The sequence below is a fragment of the Seriola dumerili genome, unplaced genomic scaffold, assembly GCF_002260705.1.
Source record: "Seriola dumerili isolate Sdu_G_001 unplaced genomic scaffold, Sdu_1.0 BDQW01000017.1, whole genome shotgun sequence".
Lineage (NCBI taxonomy): Eukaryota > Metazoa > Chordata > Actinopteri > Carangiformes > Carangidae > Seriola > Seriola dumerili.
Window position 1 is genome coordinate 6620162 of NW_019174272.1, and position 19266 is coordinate 6639427.

The following is a 19266-nucleotide window of genomic DNA, read 5'->3' on the forward strand; positions in this document are numbered from 1 at the left end:
ACGTGGATTTTGTCATTCAGTGTTCCCTCCCACTGTCAGTGTTGTAAAGTGGAAGCAGATGAAACTGACGTATGTATACTATCATGGTATAGGTTTAGTCAGTAGATAAGAGTATGAGTATGGCAACATTAATCTGCTGGAAACAAATTGGAAACCGACTGTAGGCTACTTAACATTTATTTTTGCGCCTGTATATGTTCTCCATCACGTTGTATATTAAGTACACGATGTCTCTGTACATAACACTGACATGAGCCAGGGAGGGGCTGCTGCAAAACACACTGATAGAATGAATGCAAAGAGCCAAAAGAACACTTCCTGTTGATGCAAAAATTGCAGCAGCAACTGTCTGACACATCTGGACTGGAGAGGGGGGGAGGCCTGGCTGTAGTGTTAGCGAACTACTGAGGGGAATGGACAACGTTTAATGCTAATCTGCAAGACGGTGAGTTTGCTGGACTTCAACTTTGGCTTGAACTAGTGACCATAATGTGTCTGTAATGTCGGCACGTCTTTGATCTTACAGTTTAAGTAACGAGCAAATAATTGCGTGCGACCGTACGCTAGCAACTACCTGCTAGGAAGCGTTAGCCGCTACTTAGCATCGGTCGCTACGTAGCCCTGGCTGACATGGAACAGTTGCGAGCTAAGCTAGGTAGCATACTAGCTATTTCATATGACAGCCGACATAGTTTGCACCCGCGTTCGATGTTGTAACTTAGCTACTTAACTGTACAATGTTGTCAAGCTTTTGTATAGGCAGAGAAAATGTGACTAAATTGTAAACTAATCCACCGTGCGTTCAAGAGTGAAGTCAGAATAAAAGTTACGCATTTTTCTGAAACAATTGCTCGGTTTTAGGCTGTGCTAGCTAATATAGCTGGTTAGCGAGTGCTTGTGTGCTGCTTGATAGTTGGGTGTATCGGCCCCGTGAACCGATGTTTTAACGAACGTTAACCTAACTGCAAGTTATCGAAGAAACGAGAAGTTTTGCAGACAACAAAACAAGAAGCAGGTGGATGTCATGTTCAGGCTAATGCCAACGTTAGCAGCTCCGCTACGTGGACCCCCTATCACTAGCTACCTAAAGTACTACCAGAATGGTTTGCAACAAAGTTTGAAACCCCGCACGTTTACTCCCCGGTGTATCGGCGTTGTGTACACGTACGATGGGATCAAATGTACATGCTAATGTCCCCAATGTCCATGCATGATAAAGCTAGCATAAGTAAATGTGTCGCTAAAAGTCGCAATAATAAATCGTACTGTAATCCCACCGTTCGTGTAAGGGATGGTATCAGGCCCTTATGTTTTCAGCGTGTCAGAAACTGACCTGAACCAACAACGTTTTTTTTCATTTGGCATCTGTTACGCTTAAAATCGAAAGATACCAGTATTAACAATGCTCTTGGTAACAGCTAATGTACCTGTGAAGTAATTATACAAGGATGGTATGGCAGGAAAGGACAAAGTGCAGGAACATGGCAGGTCTTTCAGTACACCTGGGTTCACCTAGGTCACCAAGGACTGTGTTTAGTACTATTTCTGTGACATCCATTTGCTTTGAAATCTCCTATTCTGCTGCATTAACAACCCAGTTTGAAACCAAAAACACATTATTCCGGAACAACTGCATCTGAAACCAGTCCAAATATTTTAACTATAAGGCATGTCAGAACAGAGTCGAGCCAAAGCAATTTCGACTTTTACATGAGTAGACATTATGGTTTTGCACCCATTCAACCTACCTTTTTTATAGCCTTGTTTCTGTTTGGGATAAGCAGTAAAACTGTATTGGTTTTAACCACTGGCTGAAATTAGTGATTGGGCAAAACAAGGAATATAGATGCCAGGTGCATAAATTGATCTCTGATGAAAATTGGACTCTTGTGAGGTCTATTGTGGTAATCTGGTAATTCAGAAATTGTTGGGGTATGAGTGCAGTGGTTATGGTTTATAGTAACTTTGTCAGTAGCAGGTACCATGTGCCACGCTCTGTACATTTGCAAAGAGCATTATTTTCCCCTGATATTTTTGGCAATCTTTAAAATTATGTTTTCTGCTCATGATATTGCGATATTCATTACCTAATTATTGGTTTAAATGTTGCTTTATTGAGTAATGTTTTCTGAATCACAGGGTAAAAGGTTCAACTCCTATTGTGATTCAAAATGTTTATTTTATATATATTTACTGATACACTGATTGGCTGCAGCATTAAACCCAGTTACCAGTTTTAATGTTGTGCCTGATAGGTGAATATCTTTTATATGATTTTGGATGTGTAGAAAACCTATCTGAAGAAGAAGAAGACTAAATCTGAAAAACATTCATACGTTTTTGTTTTTCCTGCATTACAACAGCAAATGGTGGCTACCTATATTAAATTATGGTCCACCTCAAGTAAATCCTGACCATTTGGTGGTATTTGGTGGAGACTACATTATCACTGCCAACTGGAATTGTAACAGTGTAATCACTGCAGGGTGGCTCTAGGTGAAAAGACAGTGTTTTAGGATGACAGCTTAACTATTAGTGGTGATCATTAAAAGCACTGTCATGCTGCAAAAAAGAGGTGGTAAATTTGTCAGGGCTGACCCTTGACAGAATGCAGGACAACTTCTGCAGAAGGAAAGCACCAGTTATGGAGGCCAGAGTCAGAGTACTCTTATGTTGTAGATAGGTTCCTTTTCCACTAGTTACTCTCATCTGAATGCATCCGTTGTTGCTTCCAGTGAATACAGGTGTTGGAGATGACAAGAAAACATTTGGCTGTCTTTGCGGATGCCTTTTTGTTTGTTTGTTGTGTCTTTTTTTCCATTAATCCCCAAAACACACCTATCTGTTTCTTTTCGAGTGTTAGCCTTGAGCAGCACTGTGTCACCAACAAGAACTTGGCCAGTTCTATTCAGTTTTTATGAATGAATGTTTTTTTAATACAGCAAGGTTAAGAATCAATATGGTGTAGAAAAAGAATAAATGAGGTCTTTTAAATGTCCCATATTTTACACATTTCCAGTGCTTTATTTAAAGTGTTGTTATCCATAAAAAGATACATTTGTGGTTTTAAGTACCAAAAATCATCTGAAAATAGTTTTACATCTCTTCTCCCACACTTCTCTTTGGAACTCTAGCAAGGTGTTTTGTGTGTGTTTCAGAGGCCCTTTAATGGTTGGCTGAAGGTTTTCTGAGTGATTGTTGTAGCCCACTGCTGCACCTTGGTAAAACTCACTGGTAAATGCAAGTGGCGATGGTCAGTCATCGCTGAAATGAGCCGAACAGACGGCCAAATTTGGACTAAAATGCTCCGCTAATTTGGGGAAAAAAAACTTAAACCACTGGTTTCTAATATTACTATCCTTGGGATGGCGGTGCGCTTTTCTGTCTTATAGCTTGCTAACTCAGCAATGGAATGACCGCTTTGTGTTGTGTTGTTAATAAAGTGGACTATGGGTCCAGGTGGGCTGTGCTGGGGGCATGGCTGAGGGCAGTGACTGTATAGTTGTGACATCACAAAGATACGTAAGTCCTGACGGCTCGTTTAAGTCACAGTTTGTGAATGTAGGCTGTATCCATTTTGCCACTGATTGAGCGGTTTAATACTTTAACAGTATTTACTGTTTAAGGTATAACACCTCGACCTACTTTATCATTCAAAAAGATATAGAAATCTTACTTTCTACAATATATCACCTTTTAAGACTTTCACTTGTGTTCATTTTATAAACATGTGAATAAGCTGAGAAGAAAAAAGACCCTTTCCTGGTTTTCCAGTTACTCAGCCAGAACAAATCAAATAAGAGAACACACCCGAAGGCTAAGCATACAATATTTAGCTCTGCATACTGAGCTCCCACTAAGCTTTAACAATTTCCACAATGCATGTTATTCTTACACCAGCAAAGTTCCTCACATCATACCCTCCCTTTAATGTATCCCAATCTGGTCTATTTTTATCTTGTTTTGTACTATCTGTTTTAAATTGCTCCCCTAACCTTTGCTTGTTAAGCAGTTCTGTTCTGGATCTGGTCCTCCCCACAAGCTGTTTTTCAAAGTTGGTGAAATGCTGCTGATGTTGAAGAAAGCATACAGTGCTTACCTGCTGACTTTGATTTATCTTCTACTGTTTTTTTTTTTTTGTTTTTTGAGTGACATGGCAAAGTTATTAGAGACTTCATATAAGACTCTGCGGCTGTGGGTGATGTCTTTCCACTACAGTTATGCTGATCTTTTGGTCAGCCAAACTATCACAAGATACTCAGCATCCTTTCTATGTACCTACATGAAGCAGCTGTGTCAAACAGGTTTATTACCAGACAGGGAACTTGAGCAGCAGATGGAATTTTTGAGCTGAGTTTTAACATTTTCAGTTTTCCCACGTGAGCCAAGCATGTGACCCTCACCCAGCATGTGCATCTCAACTACTGAGAATGCATTCTTTGGCTGCCCTTCTACTTGGCTCCATCTACTATGCATGCTGTTGGCAGCCATCAGTGATATGTTTTAGTGTATGAGCATGTTCTCTTTGGTAAAGGGGAGTAAAAATAATGCACACCTTGTTACAATTCTCTCTGTTCTGATCCATCTTTCCCTCGCCTGTGCCAGGATGAGAACATATGGTTAGTTGGACAGGTGTCTTGGCAGGCTTTGGCAACTGGAGAAAGCGTTTACGTTCCCAAAGTGCTGACAGGGATTCAGTGCGCGGAAGATCATGCTGAATTGCCAGCGAGGGGCAGGAGGGGTTTAGGAGGAGGAGGTGCAGAGGGAGAGATGGGAGAAGGGCAGATGGAGTGGGGGGGGGTAAGCTGGAGAAAGGACACATACTGAGGTTTTGCAACACAGAAGTATTTGCTTTTACAAACACAGAATTACACAGTAGGTACTATAGAATTAGATCTCACAGTTGCAGTGTTCCACAGTTTCGTTTAACATGTTCTGCGGAGAAGGCAGGGCCAATGTCGGTTAATCATTTATCAACCAGCACAAGTCTGTATATATGTCAGGGTAGTATGCCACTGGTGTAGCTATGACCTGAATTGGATGATTTGATAATTTGATCACTGATCATTTTCACAAGATGTGTCAAAGCTTGTCAAAGTGTGTTCATCAGGAATGAGAGGATGAAAATTATCCACAAATATGCAAAAGTTGTTTCAGTCTTGTTACCGACACTCTTTGATTAATAAGAGAGGCTTCAAAGAGAGGAGAGATTCAAGAACACTTGCACAAGTGCATGCGGCCCTTCTGTGTAGAACCAGATTTTCTTCTTTCTCTGCCAAATACATTACATACGTATACCTGTATGACTGTTATGCTTCACAACAGTAGGTGTGAATACTAGTACAATGTGTTCCATCAGTTGCTAATGTTTCTTTAACTTACGCCCTATTTCCTGTTAAACAGTAACGACAAGGATTAAATGGATAACAGATAAAACATGTTAATAAATAACAAATAAAATGACGGCTCAAATATAGGGAGATTAATTTTCAAATTGAGAATTTTATCTTTGGATAACCTCGTCTCCCTTGTTCTCTCCGTCCCTCTAATATTTGCACTTTATGCTGTTTATGTGGTGTGATCCCAAGAAAACAGACAGTATTTTCAGCATTCTCCTTGCATTATCTATATGTTGCTGTGAAAAAAAATGATCTGCTACATGGTTAAAATGTATATTGGAGCCATTATGAAAACACGTCTGTATGCTTTATGTGTAATGTTTGGAGATTTTCTCGTTGTAAATCTACAACAAAATGAGTTCGGGTTACCTGTTGTGGTTAAGCAGATGTCTTTTGTTTTTTATCTTTGGGATTGAGAGATAATGATATTGTCGGACTTTATAATGTTTAGTATGTGCCATCCCAATACTTTGATGATGCCACTTTTGACAGCCAGATGACATTAACAGTAAAGTTAATTACCATAAATGACAGTAGTTTGTAGTATGGATAAAATCCTCCATGAATGGGCCAATACAACCAGAGATATTGAAGGTACAGTTCAGGACAGGCAAAATCTCAGAAGGTTGAGAAATTTATATTGTCTCACAAAATATGGTATAATATCATTTGTATTGCCTAGGTCTGTGTCTAAAGATTAAAAAAAAACAAATACTACAAATTATTTTAAACTTGAGTTAAGGAAGATGTGTTTGCTGTGATGTGTTCAATATTGTTTCATTTGGCTTAGTATTTGTTTTAAACAATACTGTATAAAGTAAGCCTGTATCAAATGTTCATCTAAAACAACCTCCTTTCTCATTTGTATTATTTATAATGTATAATAACATTTTCTTAACTGTGAAATTGTAAAAATGTAGCAATACATTGCAAACAGTCTTTCAAAACCTAATGCTTTATCTTTTTTTTCCCCATCAGGTTGTCGACAAGCTGGAGAAACATATCCAAGAAATGGACGACGGCAGCTACATCGAGTTCGATGTGCCGGAGTTCAGTAACACTGTTCTGACCCAGCTCAATGAGCTGCGGCTGCAAGGGAAGCTGTGTGACATCATTGTTCACATTCAAGGGCAGCCATTTCGAGCCCACAAGGCTGTGCTGGCAGCTAGTTCACCCTACTTTCGTGACCACTCAGCTCTCAGCACCATGAGTGGCCTTTCCATCTCGGTCATCAAAAGCCCTGAGGTGTTTGAACAGCTTCTTGCATTCTGCTACACAGGTCACATGTCCCTGCAGCTCAAGGATATTATCAGTTTCCTCACTGCTGCCAGCTTTCTGCAGATGCAGGCCATCATTGACAAGTGTACCCAAATCCTGGAGAGCATCCACTCCAAGATCAGCCTCCCAGTTAGTGTCTGCAGCCCAGAGAAAGACGACTCGCAGACCAGCCGGAATGGGGTCAATGACAGCAACCTCTTTGTAAACCCTACCCAGATCTCCCCCCCTTACTACTCCCGGCAGAGTCAAACAGGACATGGCTTGGGCCGGGGGCGGCAGCAACAAGAGGAAGGCCAGTCGGACCGTGGCAGTAGTGATAGTGTGTCAGAGCATGATACTCCCATGGAGGGAGAGACAGAGCAAGTGGAACTGATCGGCAAAGATGGGCAAGTAACAGATGTGCACGTGAAGATAGAGAAGACCGACAGGCCCACTTACTCAGATAGCTCATCAGCTGGTGATGATGGTTACCACACAGAGTTGGTGGATGGAGAACAGGTATTGGCTGTTAGTGTGGGTTCTTATTGCCCTGTCATCCAGCCTGCTGCCTATTCTTACTCAGGGCTGTCCTCCCCGTCCTTTGTCAACCTTAGCAGCTCTAGTCCTTCCCGCTCCATGCTCAGTGGCTACAGAGGTGGGCGAGCCAGGGCGAAGCGCCCCCTGGCCATTCCAGCAGGGGTGCTGAGTCACGTCAAGCCAGGCTCAGAAGAAAGCGAATCAGCTGTGGGACCCACAGGGTTGGAGAACGACGTGCGAGAGCGTAGCCTACGGAGCCAGTGGTACCCCTACAATGAGAGACTCATTTGCATCTACTGTGGAAAGACCTTCAATCAGAAAGGGAGCCTGGACCGCCACATGCGCCTGCACATGGGAATCACTCCATTTGTTTGCAAATTCTGTGGCAAGAAGTACACAAGAAAAGACCAGCTGGAGTACCACATCCGTGGCCACACAGACAACAAGCCCTTCCACTGTCAGATCTGTGGCAAATGCTTCCCATTTCAGGGCACCCTTAACCAGCACCTGAGGAAGAAGCACATGGGAGCAACAGAGGGCAGCAACCACATGGACTCTCCAGAGAGGACGGAGGGAAGCTCAGGTCAGAAGGACCAAGTGGATACGTCTGAGGGGATGGCTTTCGAGGCGCAATATGCAGAAGAGGCACCAGCCAATGATATGGAGGAAAGTTCAAAATGCAGTCCAGAGGAGGCTCAAGCATCAAGATGTGATTTTTAGGTCCAGGTTAAGGAAGCTTTAAAAGAAAAAAAAAAGTTTATTTCAACACACGTTAAAGGACTTTTTTTCTTTTTGAATCAGCTCCCTCTACTATGGACATTTCTTGCATCAAGGGTTTCTGTCAATTTTGTGAAAGTTAGTTATTGAATGCAGAGAGCAAATGGGTGCTTTATAGAAATATGATTCTTTCAAGCAAAGGGAGTCACAATTTACTATTTTTGAGGTGGTCAGAATAATCAAGACCCCCTAATTGATTTCTCTTTTTATCTTTCAATGTTTTTTAAAACATATTTACAGAGTTATATAGGCATGTTGCAATAATTGATAATGTGAAAGCTCTAGTAAGATGCTTGTCATATCACCTTTTTACCTGACCTGTTTTTGCACATGTGGCCACAGGAGGTCACTTACTCACAAGGAATGATTTTTCTGCCAGTGCAAAGCTTCGTGTGACATATCCGTTCAATACCTCATGATGCAACTACATATTCATAACAGACAGTATTTTAACTTAAATGAAACTCACCAGGTTCTACCTCATAGCCAAGAACCTACCAGGCACAGATGTGTTCACCGTTTGGAATCCGTTTTAGGTTATATGTACAGTATCTTATTGCCAAACCCTGTAAAGAATATTAACACAAAGCCTTGATACTTAAAGGAAATGTTCCTTGCTGATTGTATGGATTAGGGACAAAGTCCTTTTCAGTTGTTTCACGGTCAGCCAGGTTAAAATGATGATCAAGAAGGTGCTTTGTTAGGAGTGCATTAAATTTGCTAGCTTACTTGTGTGTTTGTTTTTGGCAAATGCGAAGAACAGAGTAAGAGAATGGCCCTACATACTTTTCAAGATATGATTTTGCTCTCTCATAACGTTTGTTCTACAAAACACAAAAGATTTTTATCTCTCATCACTACTGGAGATCTCACTCTGTTGGCCAAGGTGGTTTTAGATGCTGTCATCCATGTAATGGGTGAATTACGTCCATACAGTGAAATCGTTTATATTCCTCTATACTCTGATGGCAGATTTATACCGAACTATTGTATGTGTTTTGTCCTGAGATAGGCTTCTAGGTTAATACTCTTAACGCCTAACCGAGACAAGAGTACTCGTTGTCAACTCAGCACAGGAGGAACATCCCTGGATCTGTTCACATAAAACATTATAGTATACAAGTCTGAATAATATGCAAACAGAAAGAACAAAGGAATCTCAGCCATTTTGACATGGGTTTTCCTACATTATTTGGAAGAGCTATTGGTTTGTTTCCTTTTTTCTCATTTTGTCCTACCTTTTAAGGTGGGACGATTGATCTGTGATATTTGTTCTCTGCATTGGTTGGGGTTAAATGCAGATTTATTTTATCAGTCCTACTTTATGGCGTTGACATAGATGCAGCATAGCTAGATTAAGGCTAAGAGGTAAATGATGTTATAGGTAGCTGGCGATCCAAAGTATTTATGCACTTTGCAGAGTTAGTGGGTGGGATGGGAGCTGTTCCAGCGATAAAATGTGCTAATCTCTGTCTTAATTCTGATGCAGCAGCAGCAGTGTCAGAGTAGTACTTGCTTCATAGAAGCAATTTTACCTCTGAGAAAAAAATGTTGTAAACTTTGTTAAGACTCTGCAATCACATGAATACTATTGGCTACAAGTCATACATATGGCAACATTGTATTTTATCTATATTATTTGAACCATGGGGATCAGGGTTGGGGATGTTTTTAGCATATAGAGACTTGGGTTTATTTCCATTCTGATTTAAAATAATCTACATTCACAGTAAATACTTAAAGGCACTTAGAAGGCCTGATTGATGATCATATTCTGCAAATTTAAAGCTCAGCTGGGTGGTCCTTTTTGTGCTGTCCTGCTTTCTTGTTTGCTATCCAGCTGCTTATTGCCTTTTTTGAAGAGCACCTGCTAAATGCTTTTATTTTGTCCCGTCTGGTCCATGCTGAATTTGTGTCAATGAAATTGAGTTTGATTATTTTACAGTTTTCATATAATTTTCTACTTTGTGTGGGTGGGAGAATATTGTTGCTTATGTCTAATGTTTCGTCAAGAGTGCAGTCCTTTTTATTCCACTGAATGTGCTGTCATCGACTTCACTCAGTTAAGATTGCAATCCAAAATTTAGGGAATTTTGCAAAAATCGGTATAGCTAGCTTTTCGTTATCTTTTTGTGTACGGATTTATCACAAACACTTTTGGCCGTCATCAGCCACAGTCTGTCAACCTCTACAGTACTTTTTAGATGAATGTTTACGAAGTCAAGTTTATTTCTGTCAGCCGCTGATGTGATGTGCAGGTTTGACAGCTGATCTGACCTCACCAAAATCAGTCACTGATTAGTTTGATTTTGCCTGTGATGATTCTTTCCCTTCACCAAGAAAAAAAGGAGGAGATGCGTACTGTCTTGCATTATTGTCAGTAATGTTTTGTGAGTAATAGGTACAAACTTCTAAAACAATTTTGTGCCAAGACTTCACACCAAAGACTAATAGGTAATTTATAACAGGAAATTTTGACTGTATTGCATAATTGACTGCTTATTAAGAAGAATAGGTTCTTAATTTAATGTAGGATTAGTTCATTGCTATTTGCAAGGAATGTACGTTTCCCAGCTTATAACAATCAGTTGTGTAAAATTTGAACAATTTGCTAAGAAGACATTAAGCAGCAAAGTCATAAATAATATCATATATTAAGCCATACAAAAGCTGACAATATAAAAGTTGTGCAATTGTAATTGTTTAAAGCCAATGTAAACAACAGAGAGAATACTTCACAAAAAGTGGCATCTTAAACTTAGTGCCTTGCCACAAGCTTTACATGTTAGATTCTGGCACTTAGATTCTTGTGCCTCTTTCATTTTTTAAATGGATTGAATAGAGAGATTATAACAAACTATGGCCACATCATTTATGTAAAGTGGTACCAAGAATGAATAGAAACTAATTCATGTTATTCTTGTCCATTTTTTAGTTGTGCCCCCTGTTGTTGCTTTTTAACATTTGATTCAGTTTTTTTTGTCATGGGATGGAAAACTGATTTTAAGGTTTAACTGATTTTGTAGCAATTGATTACAATCAAATGAGGCAGACTTACTCCCCTGCGAGCCATTGCCCCCATGTTCAGAGACTATACTGTATCCCTCCTCTCCTCTCCTCTCCAGCCACTGAGGACAATCTTAGCAATGTACTGTAGTTGTAGGCATTTTAATGAAGGAAGGAGATGCATGAGAAACACAAATCTACTTCCTCCCTGTTCTTTCGGAGCATCTGGCAGGGGAACAGCTGTCTGGGTATTTAGCTAATAATTAACTTAATATTTCTTGATTTAAAAAAAAAAAAAAAAAAAGAAAAAAAAAAGAAGCTTACCCCCATATACTGTAGATGAATTGCACGTCGCTCAACCACAAAATTGTATAAAATTGCCAATGGATAATTTTTTAACTTGAGTTTTCTTGTATTTGTGTCATCGATTGTGCACTTATGGTTTTTTGTTGATATTACATACCAATTCCATCCAGGAAGTCTAGTGTAGTTACCCTTAAGGGACTCAGCTATAATGGCCTCAATCACTTTGGTAGGGACCTTCTCCCCTTAAATGGTGCTTTTAGACTAGTCAGGTTTTTTTTTCTTTTTCTTATCAAATGAGTAAACAAGTCCATGTCTTCATCATAAGCGAATGGAGGGGAAATTGTTTAATGCTTTTCATGAACTATAGTTACTTATGTGATAGTACACATCTACAGAACCAGTTGAACTTGACACACACTCGAATTGACTCTTTGTCAACTCTTAGTTCCACACCTCTGAGAGGAACAGGAGATGCATTATGGGCCACAAGTAATCAAAAGGAAGTGTTTACAGGGAAGGCTGTCAGACTACTTTTTTGAAATTGCAGCTCGTCCTATTCCTTTTATAATAAACTCACTTCAGGTAGTTTACGAACACTGATACAGGCTTAGAAAAAAATCTTAAGTCTTCCATAGCTTTTCTGTCAGTTTCTATCCACTGTGTATTATGAAAACAGCAATAACCTTTTTAAAAGCGGTGTATTGGGATCATCAAGCCTATTGAAATATTGGCCTGTCATATATCAAACAAACTGAATGTCAGGGAGCTGTTGAATTGAAGTAGGACCAGGACAATTTGATATTGATTTGTTTTTATATATTTTCTGAAACTTTGGACAGGTTGACTTCCTCTTCAGGAAATATATATAAATGAAAATGTGGTGTTGCTTGCTGGTGTTCAAAATGCCTGTCAAAATCCAGTGGTAGTCAGTAAACTGCAACACAAAAACTGAGCGCGTGGTTCAGTCATCAAACTCAGTGGCACTGTTCAGAGTTTCACCTCCAGCTGTGTCAAATAATGAAAGGGATTTTGGGCTATATAGCCACTGTTTAGGAGCGGGCTGTCTGTTGTCATGTTGAGGTTCAGTGATCTCCATTGGCTCCTCAGGTGGTGAGACTGTAGTTGTAGTTGTTCAGGAACAGAGGGGAAGTCCTCATCCTAGCTATCGTCCCTTTTCCTTTTACAACTCCCTAAACTCTGCACTATAATGTCTCTGGCTCATATGTATTTGGTGACAAGGCAAAAAAAAAAAACTTAGAACTCAGGGTATATAGTGTTAAAAGTGGTCTCATTGGACATACATCTTATGTCCATAGTATAATTGTGCACTTCTCTTCAGGTGGGGAAACAAGTCCTCAGTCAGTGGTTCCCAAGCATTCTGCCTCAAGGTCTCAATGAGCCCATGTTTTCCACAGAGCTGAAGCTTGAGGAGCACTGGAGACCATGAACTGAACCATGGCAGTAGAAATGCCCCAACTCCTGTTTTGTCCACTCTACACACAACCTCACAACCCAACTGTGAACCTCAGAACTCTACTGTTTTGTACAACTATGAAGTAAATGAAGCTAGCTAGAGCTGATGTTGTATCTATTGCCATTTATGAATTTATTTTATAGCATGAAATAAAATATATTTATTCAAATTATATATTTTACTCATAATCATTCTGTGCTGCTTCATTTTGGTTCTTAAGCTTGTAAATTGCTTTTTTATTATATAAAAAATGTCAATAGAATAATGCGTTTGTTTGTAAAATAAAGACGCTGATTTGGCTCTGATTTGTCTTTTTTGTTTCACACAAGTGGATTTACTCATGTTTTTACATGTGCATTAAAACTCAAATGACAAAGATCAAAGCATTTGGTGTTAAAAGGGAAGAGGAGAGAATACTGTGCTGTTCAGCCACCCTTTAATTAACTTGTTTACTGTGTGTTGAACAGCAAGAAGGTCAAAATGTGTTGCTGGCATGCATGGAATTCATGATATTGCAGTAATACTGTATATGAATGCCCTCTGAAGGCATATCTGATGTAAGTATGACTTTAACCCTCCAGGGGGAGCTAGAGAATAACAAATACACACTCATAGGTCACTCATCTGTAGTGCAAGAAATTCTGCTCTTCAATGAGAAGTATAATCTCAGGATTATTAGGCCATTGTAACTTAAAACAGAGCTGTTTAACTGTCACTAATATAACATAGCCTTGACCAAATAAGAGGCCACTGGTGTGAAAATTAAGTTAAATACATTTTGAGAGATAAACATTACAATCCAGATGTCTTAAAAACCAGATGTCTGAAAAGAACTTTTCCTCTTGCATGTTCTATTTTGCTACAGGCAGTGCCCATGGAAAGTAGGCCATTCACAACGTTACAGAGGCCAAGTAGCAGAGTATAAAACAATAAATTGCTTTAGTCTCAGATGGCTGGTAATAAAATCAATTTATCTCCAAACAGGCTCCTGCTGGATCTCCAGTGAAATCCTCCACTTAATCCTCAGCAGTGTTATGGCTCCTGTCCCCACTGTGTAAAAAAATGCATCCAGAGGGAGAAATTTATTCATGAAGTGGCAGCTGTGCAACAGCCTCCCATAGTGTTACCACTGTTTGTGGGTTTTACAAAAAGTAAGACCATAAGGAAGCCAAATGACTAATAAACCACCAAATTGGCCAAGCTACGTGCTTCACTGACATTTTCTTGAAATAGTTTAGACCTCTGTTTTCAAGCTGCTTGTTGCAGTTTAACACAGACTTCAATGACGAGAATTTCAGTGTTTCACTATGTACAATTCCTCTGTGTGACATATTGTCTGATAGTGATAATCTCAGTAAATAACATTTAAAATAATCATCGCCAATTGCTGAAAATTCTAATAAACTGGACGAATTGTTTAAATGACAGCATTATATGGCTGCACAGACATCTGATCCTAAAATAATATGCAAAATTGCTCTGTTCAGTGGAATATGAGAATAAAAAGAACCACAAAATACAAGGCCAGGAAACCAGAGGCAGTCATGTTTCCACCAGGGGTCTTTAACTGCATTCTATGGGTATGATGTATTGTGGCTCTCTGTAACACAAACCCTAACAGTTGGACAGGAGTAAATAACTGATTGGTAATGCTGTTAATATGTACTGTACATATGATGATCATTAGTTTTGTTAAAGGCAATTTTGCAACTAGAACATGACAGGTGAGTCCTCATTTCCCTCCATGCAGTTGTACAGCAATGCACACGTAGTCCTGAAACTACATACCACTTAGTATCTCAAAGCTCAGGAGAGGCCTAGAGCAGGTACTCTTGCCTTATCTGAGTGCTGCTGGAGCACAAAAGTATTTCTGTGCCATGTTGTTTTATAATGTGACAAATTAATTGATTAAATTCAGATAAGTAGCTAGATGTGTCTCTCCATTCCCTCAAACCTAATCTCAGTGAAATGAATGGAGCTTTTAAGTCTTTACATGACTGTGTTATTAGGGCTGATGAAGAAGTGACTCAAGCTGTTACTTCATTAAACTGTATCTAACTGTGAATTAAAGATAGTCACAACTATGTGACAATGGAGCATAAAGGGCCGATTAGCTAGATCTTATTAGCTCACTGTTCTCTGAACAAGTATAATGCTGCCATGTTACAAGAGATTTGGGAAGGAGTGTAGCTTCTGAGGCAGAATAAGGTGAAACAGGTCAGAGGTTCCTATACACATGTAACGAAAATACAATCCTTCAAATTCATTTACCCTGGAGGAACTACTCCTCTAAATAAGAAACCACTGGAAACGGTCGTTTTGCTCAGGTGTTGTTGATAAAAAGTCCAGATCACTGTTATTGTCCTAGACATGCCAGGCTTAACTTACTTATAATGGGCCTTGGACATATTGACCTGTCATAGTAGGAAAAACACAGGTGAAGATGATAAATAGATAATTAATGTTGTACCTGCTTAATTTTTAATGTCCTGGTAAAATCCATGACTCACTGTGACTTGACTGTGACATAAGTCACTGGGACATTGTTACTAGTAACACCTGTTGTTTTCCCACTATGGGAAACTGATAAAAGGTCTATCAAAGACAGCTGGAATTCTGCATATTTGCCTGATAGCCATTGTCATCCAGCTGTGCAGTGTGGAAAAATGTGGTTTTCAGTTTACAAAATGAATGAATTGAATGGTGATAGTGTTTTGTTTCTTTTTTGGCTTGAGTGGATGAGTGTTGAGAAGATTAGAGAGCACTGAATATGAATACCATAGGTTTATAAATAAATGTTATGGGATAGTATTTCTTTCACAATTTTACTACTCTTCAACTTTTACTGCTTGACTTTGGAATCATTTGTGTGTTTCTATTCCAACTAAAGTAATAGAGAAAATTGATGTACTTATCTGAAGTGAATTTTCATGTGTAGCCACTCTAATCCTTAATCTTAAATTAGAATGTACAATTTACTCTCAATAAACCAAATCTGAATAAATAAGCTGTGGCTCACCTGAAATGGTTACAAAACCAAACCTTTCTGCATCAGTTTTAGTGAGTTTATGTTTTATTTAAAAAAAATAAAGTCTAACATTTAAAAATAGTCATTGCTAAGATGCAACAGTTGTTTCTAATACTGTTATTTTAGAAAACAATTAGCAAATTTGATAAAGTTAGTCTGTGTTTTCATGAGTGATTTGTATATCTCCCCACACTATGACATCCACAGTTATGTGAATGTACCTGGATGATGAAAAAGCTGAGTTGAGTTGGGACAAGTGTGCCTTGCTTAGTTGGCATGACATACAGCATAAACCAAAACCCGGAGAGAGGGGAACATTTGTCAGATTCTGAGAAACCCCCCCCCCCCTTTTCCCAATATAAGCCTTTTCATGTTGCTCACATTTTCCTGTATTAAAACTGAGTCAATCTGTTATACTGGAGTTGACCTATGCTCCAGTAATTTTGACTCATGGGTGAGTAATGGTTTAGTGGCTCTCGGAGCACTGATGTTTCTGTGTCGAGCTGTTTGACTCCACTTTGTTTCTTATAGAGCAGCCATTCACAGTACGTAACAATTCAACAACAGCAAGAAGTACATTTTTTTTAGTTTATACAGTCACCTTTATACTTTATAGTAAATGTGATTTTAATCTTTTAAGACAGACATGCATCATGTTTTCTAGGGGGTTGTCTCTGGTCTGTGTTTTACATATTGTACATAGTTATAACGCTTCCCTGCACTGTGATTATAATATCACTTTGGTTTAGTATTTGAAGGTTTCAGCATCATGTTTGGTTGCAGCCAAAAATCGACTTCACTGCCGAAAATAGTTTTTCTTAATGGATTTATAAACTAATGCCAGATAACGATGAAGTTTTCATGTGAGTCTTTGTGTCCTGCATCTGTGAGCAATTATCGATAAAGAGATGAAAATGCAGCGTGAACAGGGTTTGAAAGGTCACAGGCTGCATGTGGAAAAAATGTAACCTTTACCCAATTTAAGTATCACTGTCCAGTTCCCAAATATACAATGCACTAAAAGATTTGTATTAGTCTAACAAGAGAGATGCATCGCTAACCAAGGTTTTCTTGAAGCAATCATATACTGCAACACTGGAAAAGCCGCAGTAATACCTTACAAAATAAAATTTCCATTATGCTAAGGAAAATTCCTCTTGTCCATCCGTAAGAGATTTCCTGTGAGTTCCCAGCAGAGGACTCACAGACGTTTTGGAAGAACATGAAACAGTGGTCATGGCATGTGGCTGTAAAGCTATAAGCAAATCTGCACATCTCCACAGTTGGAAATCAGTTCAGATGCTGAGCTTTTGGAAAATGGGAAAAAAAACCCAAATTCAATAGTTCCACTATGTAAGTAATAAACAATGAAGTGACTATTCTCCCAAAGAGAAGCTCACCACATTATTATGTGTTTCTATTTTGAAGCCTTCTTAATAACAACCATATGCATCACAATAATTTTACAGCAGCAGTGGAGAGTGGTTTGAATAAATGACTTGGAAAAAGATGTTGATTACCTTTTATTGCGCTGCATTTTGTTTGGTTTCCCAAGTGTTCAGAAATGTGTTTTTGCTGACTCGCGGTGAGACAATCACAATGAGAGGTTGTGATGAAGTCACTGTTGTGTCACCTCCAGTGTAATTCTCCACTTCAAAGAAGTGACAGAGACAAAGAAATGGTCCAGACACTGAGATGATAGCGTAGCTGTGTAACCTCAGCGCATCCTGACAGGCTGTGGCGAGTTATGACAGAAAGATGGAGTGATCACACAGAGGAAGAGAACAGAGAAAGGAAATGAGATGACAGATTAAAAATTTTAAAAAATGTTCTTCGATCCCTTCAGTGTCTTCACAGGGGGAAGTATTCTGTTTAAAAGTTAGTGTTATTGTATTCTAATCCCACTTGATGATTATATTATTTATTTGTAGTTCGTAGTTGTACTGGCTACTTGCACAAAATTATTTCAGCGTGACCCTGGTTCACAACCACAGGAAAATGGGAAAAGAATACAGTGGAAAAGTCTCCTCCCCTACACAGTCCAGTCCTTTCACAGAGCTAGATGTAAAAAAATTAACATATCCTGAACATAAGTGCAGATATCTTCAGTTCAAGGGTGTTATAAGCTCTGAATGATTTCAGATAGATGTTATAGTAGTTATCCAAGGGTCATATATCGTTTTTTAGGTGTGATTTGTTTTTAGGCCGATAGTGTCTACCCCAGTTCATGTATGATATTTGGTAGAGCTTTTAATAATTAACAATAAATGATAAATTATGTGGCATGTCTAGTCCCTTGCCTGCATTTTTCTCATAGTGAAAGCATGAAGTGTGAGTGGTTAAAGCTCCCCTGATGATAATTTGTGCAGTTGTCTCTCATGGTATGACTACTTGTACTCAAAAGGTGGAGTGAACAGGATTCGTGGGAGCACAGGAAAGTTAAAAATGGTTCTATTAAAAGTACAAGGACATGGACTTTTGCAGATGTGAAACAACAATACAGGCCAATTTTGAAGGTTCAGGTTTGAACGCTCAGGAAGTGCGGTTCTCTTTGTGCTGAGTGAGCACTGTGTCAGCTCATGGTTTTCCATGTTGGTTGAGGAGTGGGGGCTGCACAGGCCACCCTTACTGAAGGTTTTCCATCGTGGTGAGTCCTCAGACGTACACAGCATCCAAAGAGTCTGTCGTCTCTGTTTATGGAGACGATGAAACACCGTCCTCTGTTTTACCACAATCAGGTTAATTGACAAAGCAGACTTATACTGGTTTCAAGATGTAATCGCTATAAAAGAAAGTGTTGACCTATCTTGGAAGACAGAAGGATTTGTTACAAAGTGCAATTTACTCTCCCATCCATCTTTAGTAAAAACACAGCTGACAAGAGTGACACTCACAGTGATGAATGTCTTCCTTTGTCCCATCCAAAGTCTCTTTGTCACAGGAAAGAAAGCTTTTTAGCTTTTGACTTATGAGCCGGTTTCAGCAGCCAATGTTTGTCGGTTTAATGTAAGACAAGTGTTTTGGCTACTATCACATAAGCATCCATCTTCACTTTGGCAGTACAAAATGCTAACATGGTATGTTAGGTTTTATTTGGAGTGAGAGGATTTAAATAGCACATGTTCTCCTCTGTTGATAATTGGTCTCTTTAGACAATCTCACATTGTCTTCAAAGTTGTCCATCACAGGAATTCATGCTAAATTGATTTCAAATGCTCTCTCAACTGTCTAAACCTTCTCCAGCTCAAGTCTGGTCACAAAATATGACGTTAATGGAGCTCGGTTCATTGCAGTGTAAAGTCATTTTTGCTGCATTTTCCAGCTGTCTTTGGAAATGCCATTGACACATCGTGAAGTAAAGGTGGTTTCTGCTGTGAGTGGAGGGGACTGCTGAATGCATTCGTTTAACAGGCCTGTCACATTTCATTTGCCATGCTGTGGTGCGCTGACTCTATACCCAAACACCGTGCTTAACAGTATTG

General features: G+C 39.2%; 1 protein-coding gene across 1 annotated transcript; it reads left to right on the forward strand.

Moving 5' to 3' along the window:
- The first annotated feature begins 358 nt into the window (after positions 1-358).
- LOC111228343 (zinc finger and BTB domain-containing protein 34-like) lies at positions 359-12547 on the forward strand. Its single transcript, XM_022754165.1, has 2 exons — positions 359-445; positions 6378-12547. The coding sequence occupies exons 1-2, from the start codon at positions 428-430 to the stop codon at positions 7911-7913; spliced, it is 1554 nt and encodes a 517-aa protein (XP_022609886.1). The 5' UTR covers positions 359-427; the 3' UTR covers positions 7914-12547.
- Positions 12548-19266: the final 6719 nt, after the last annotated feature.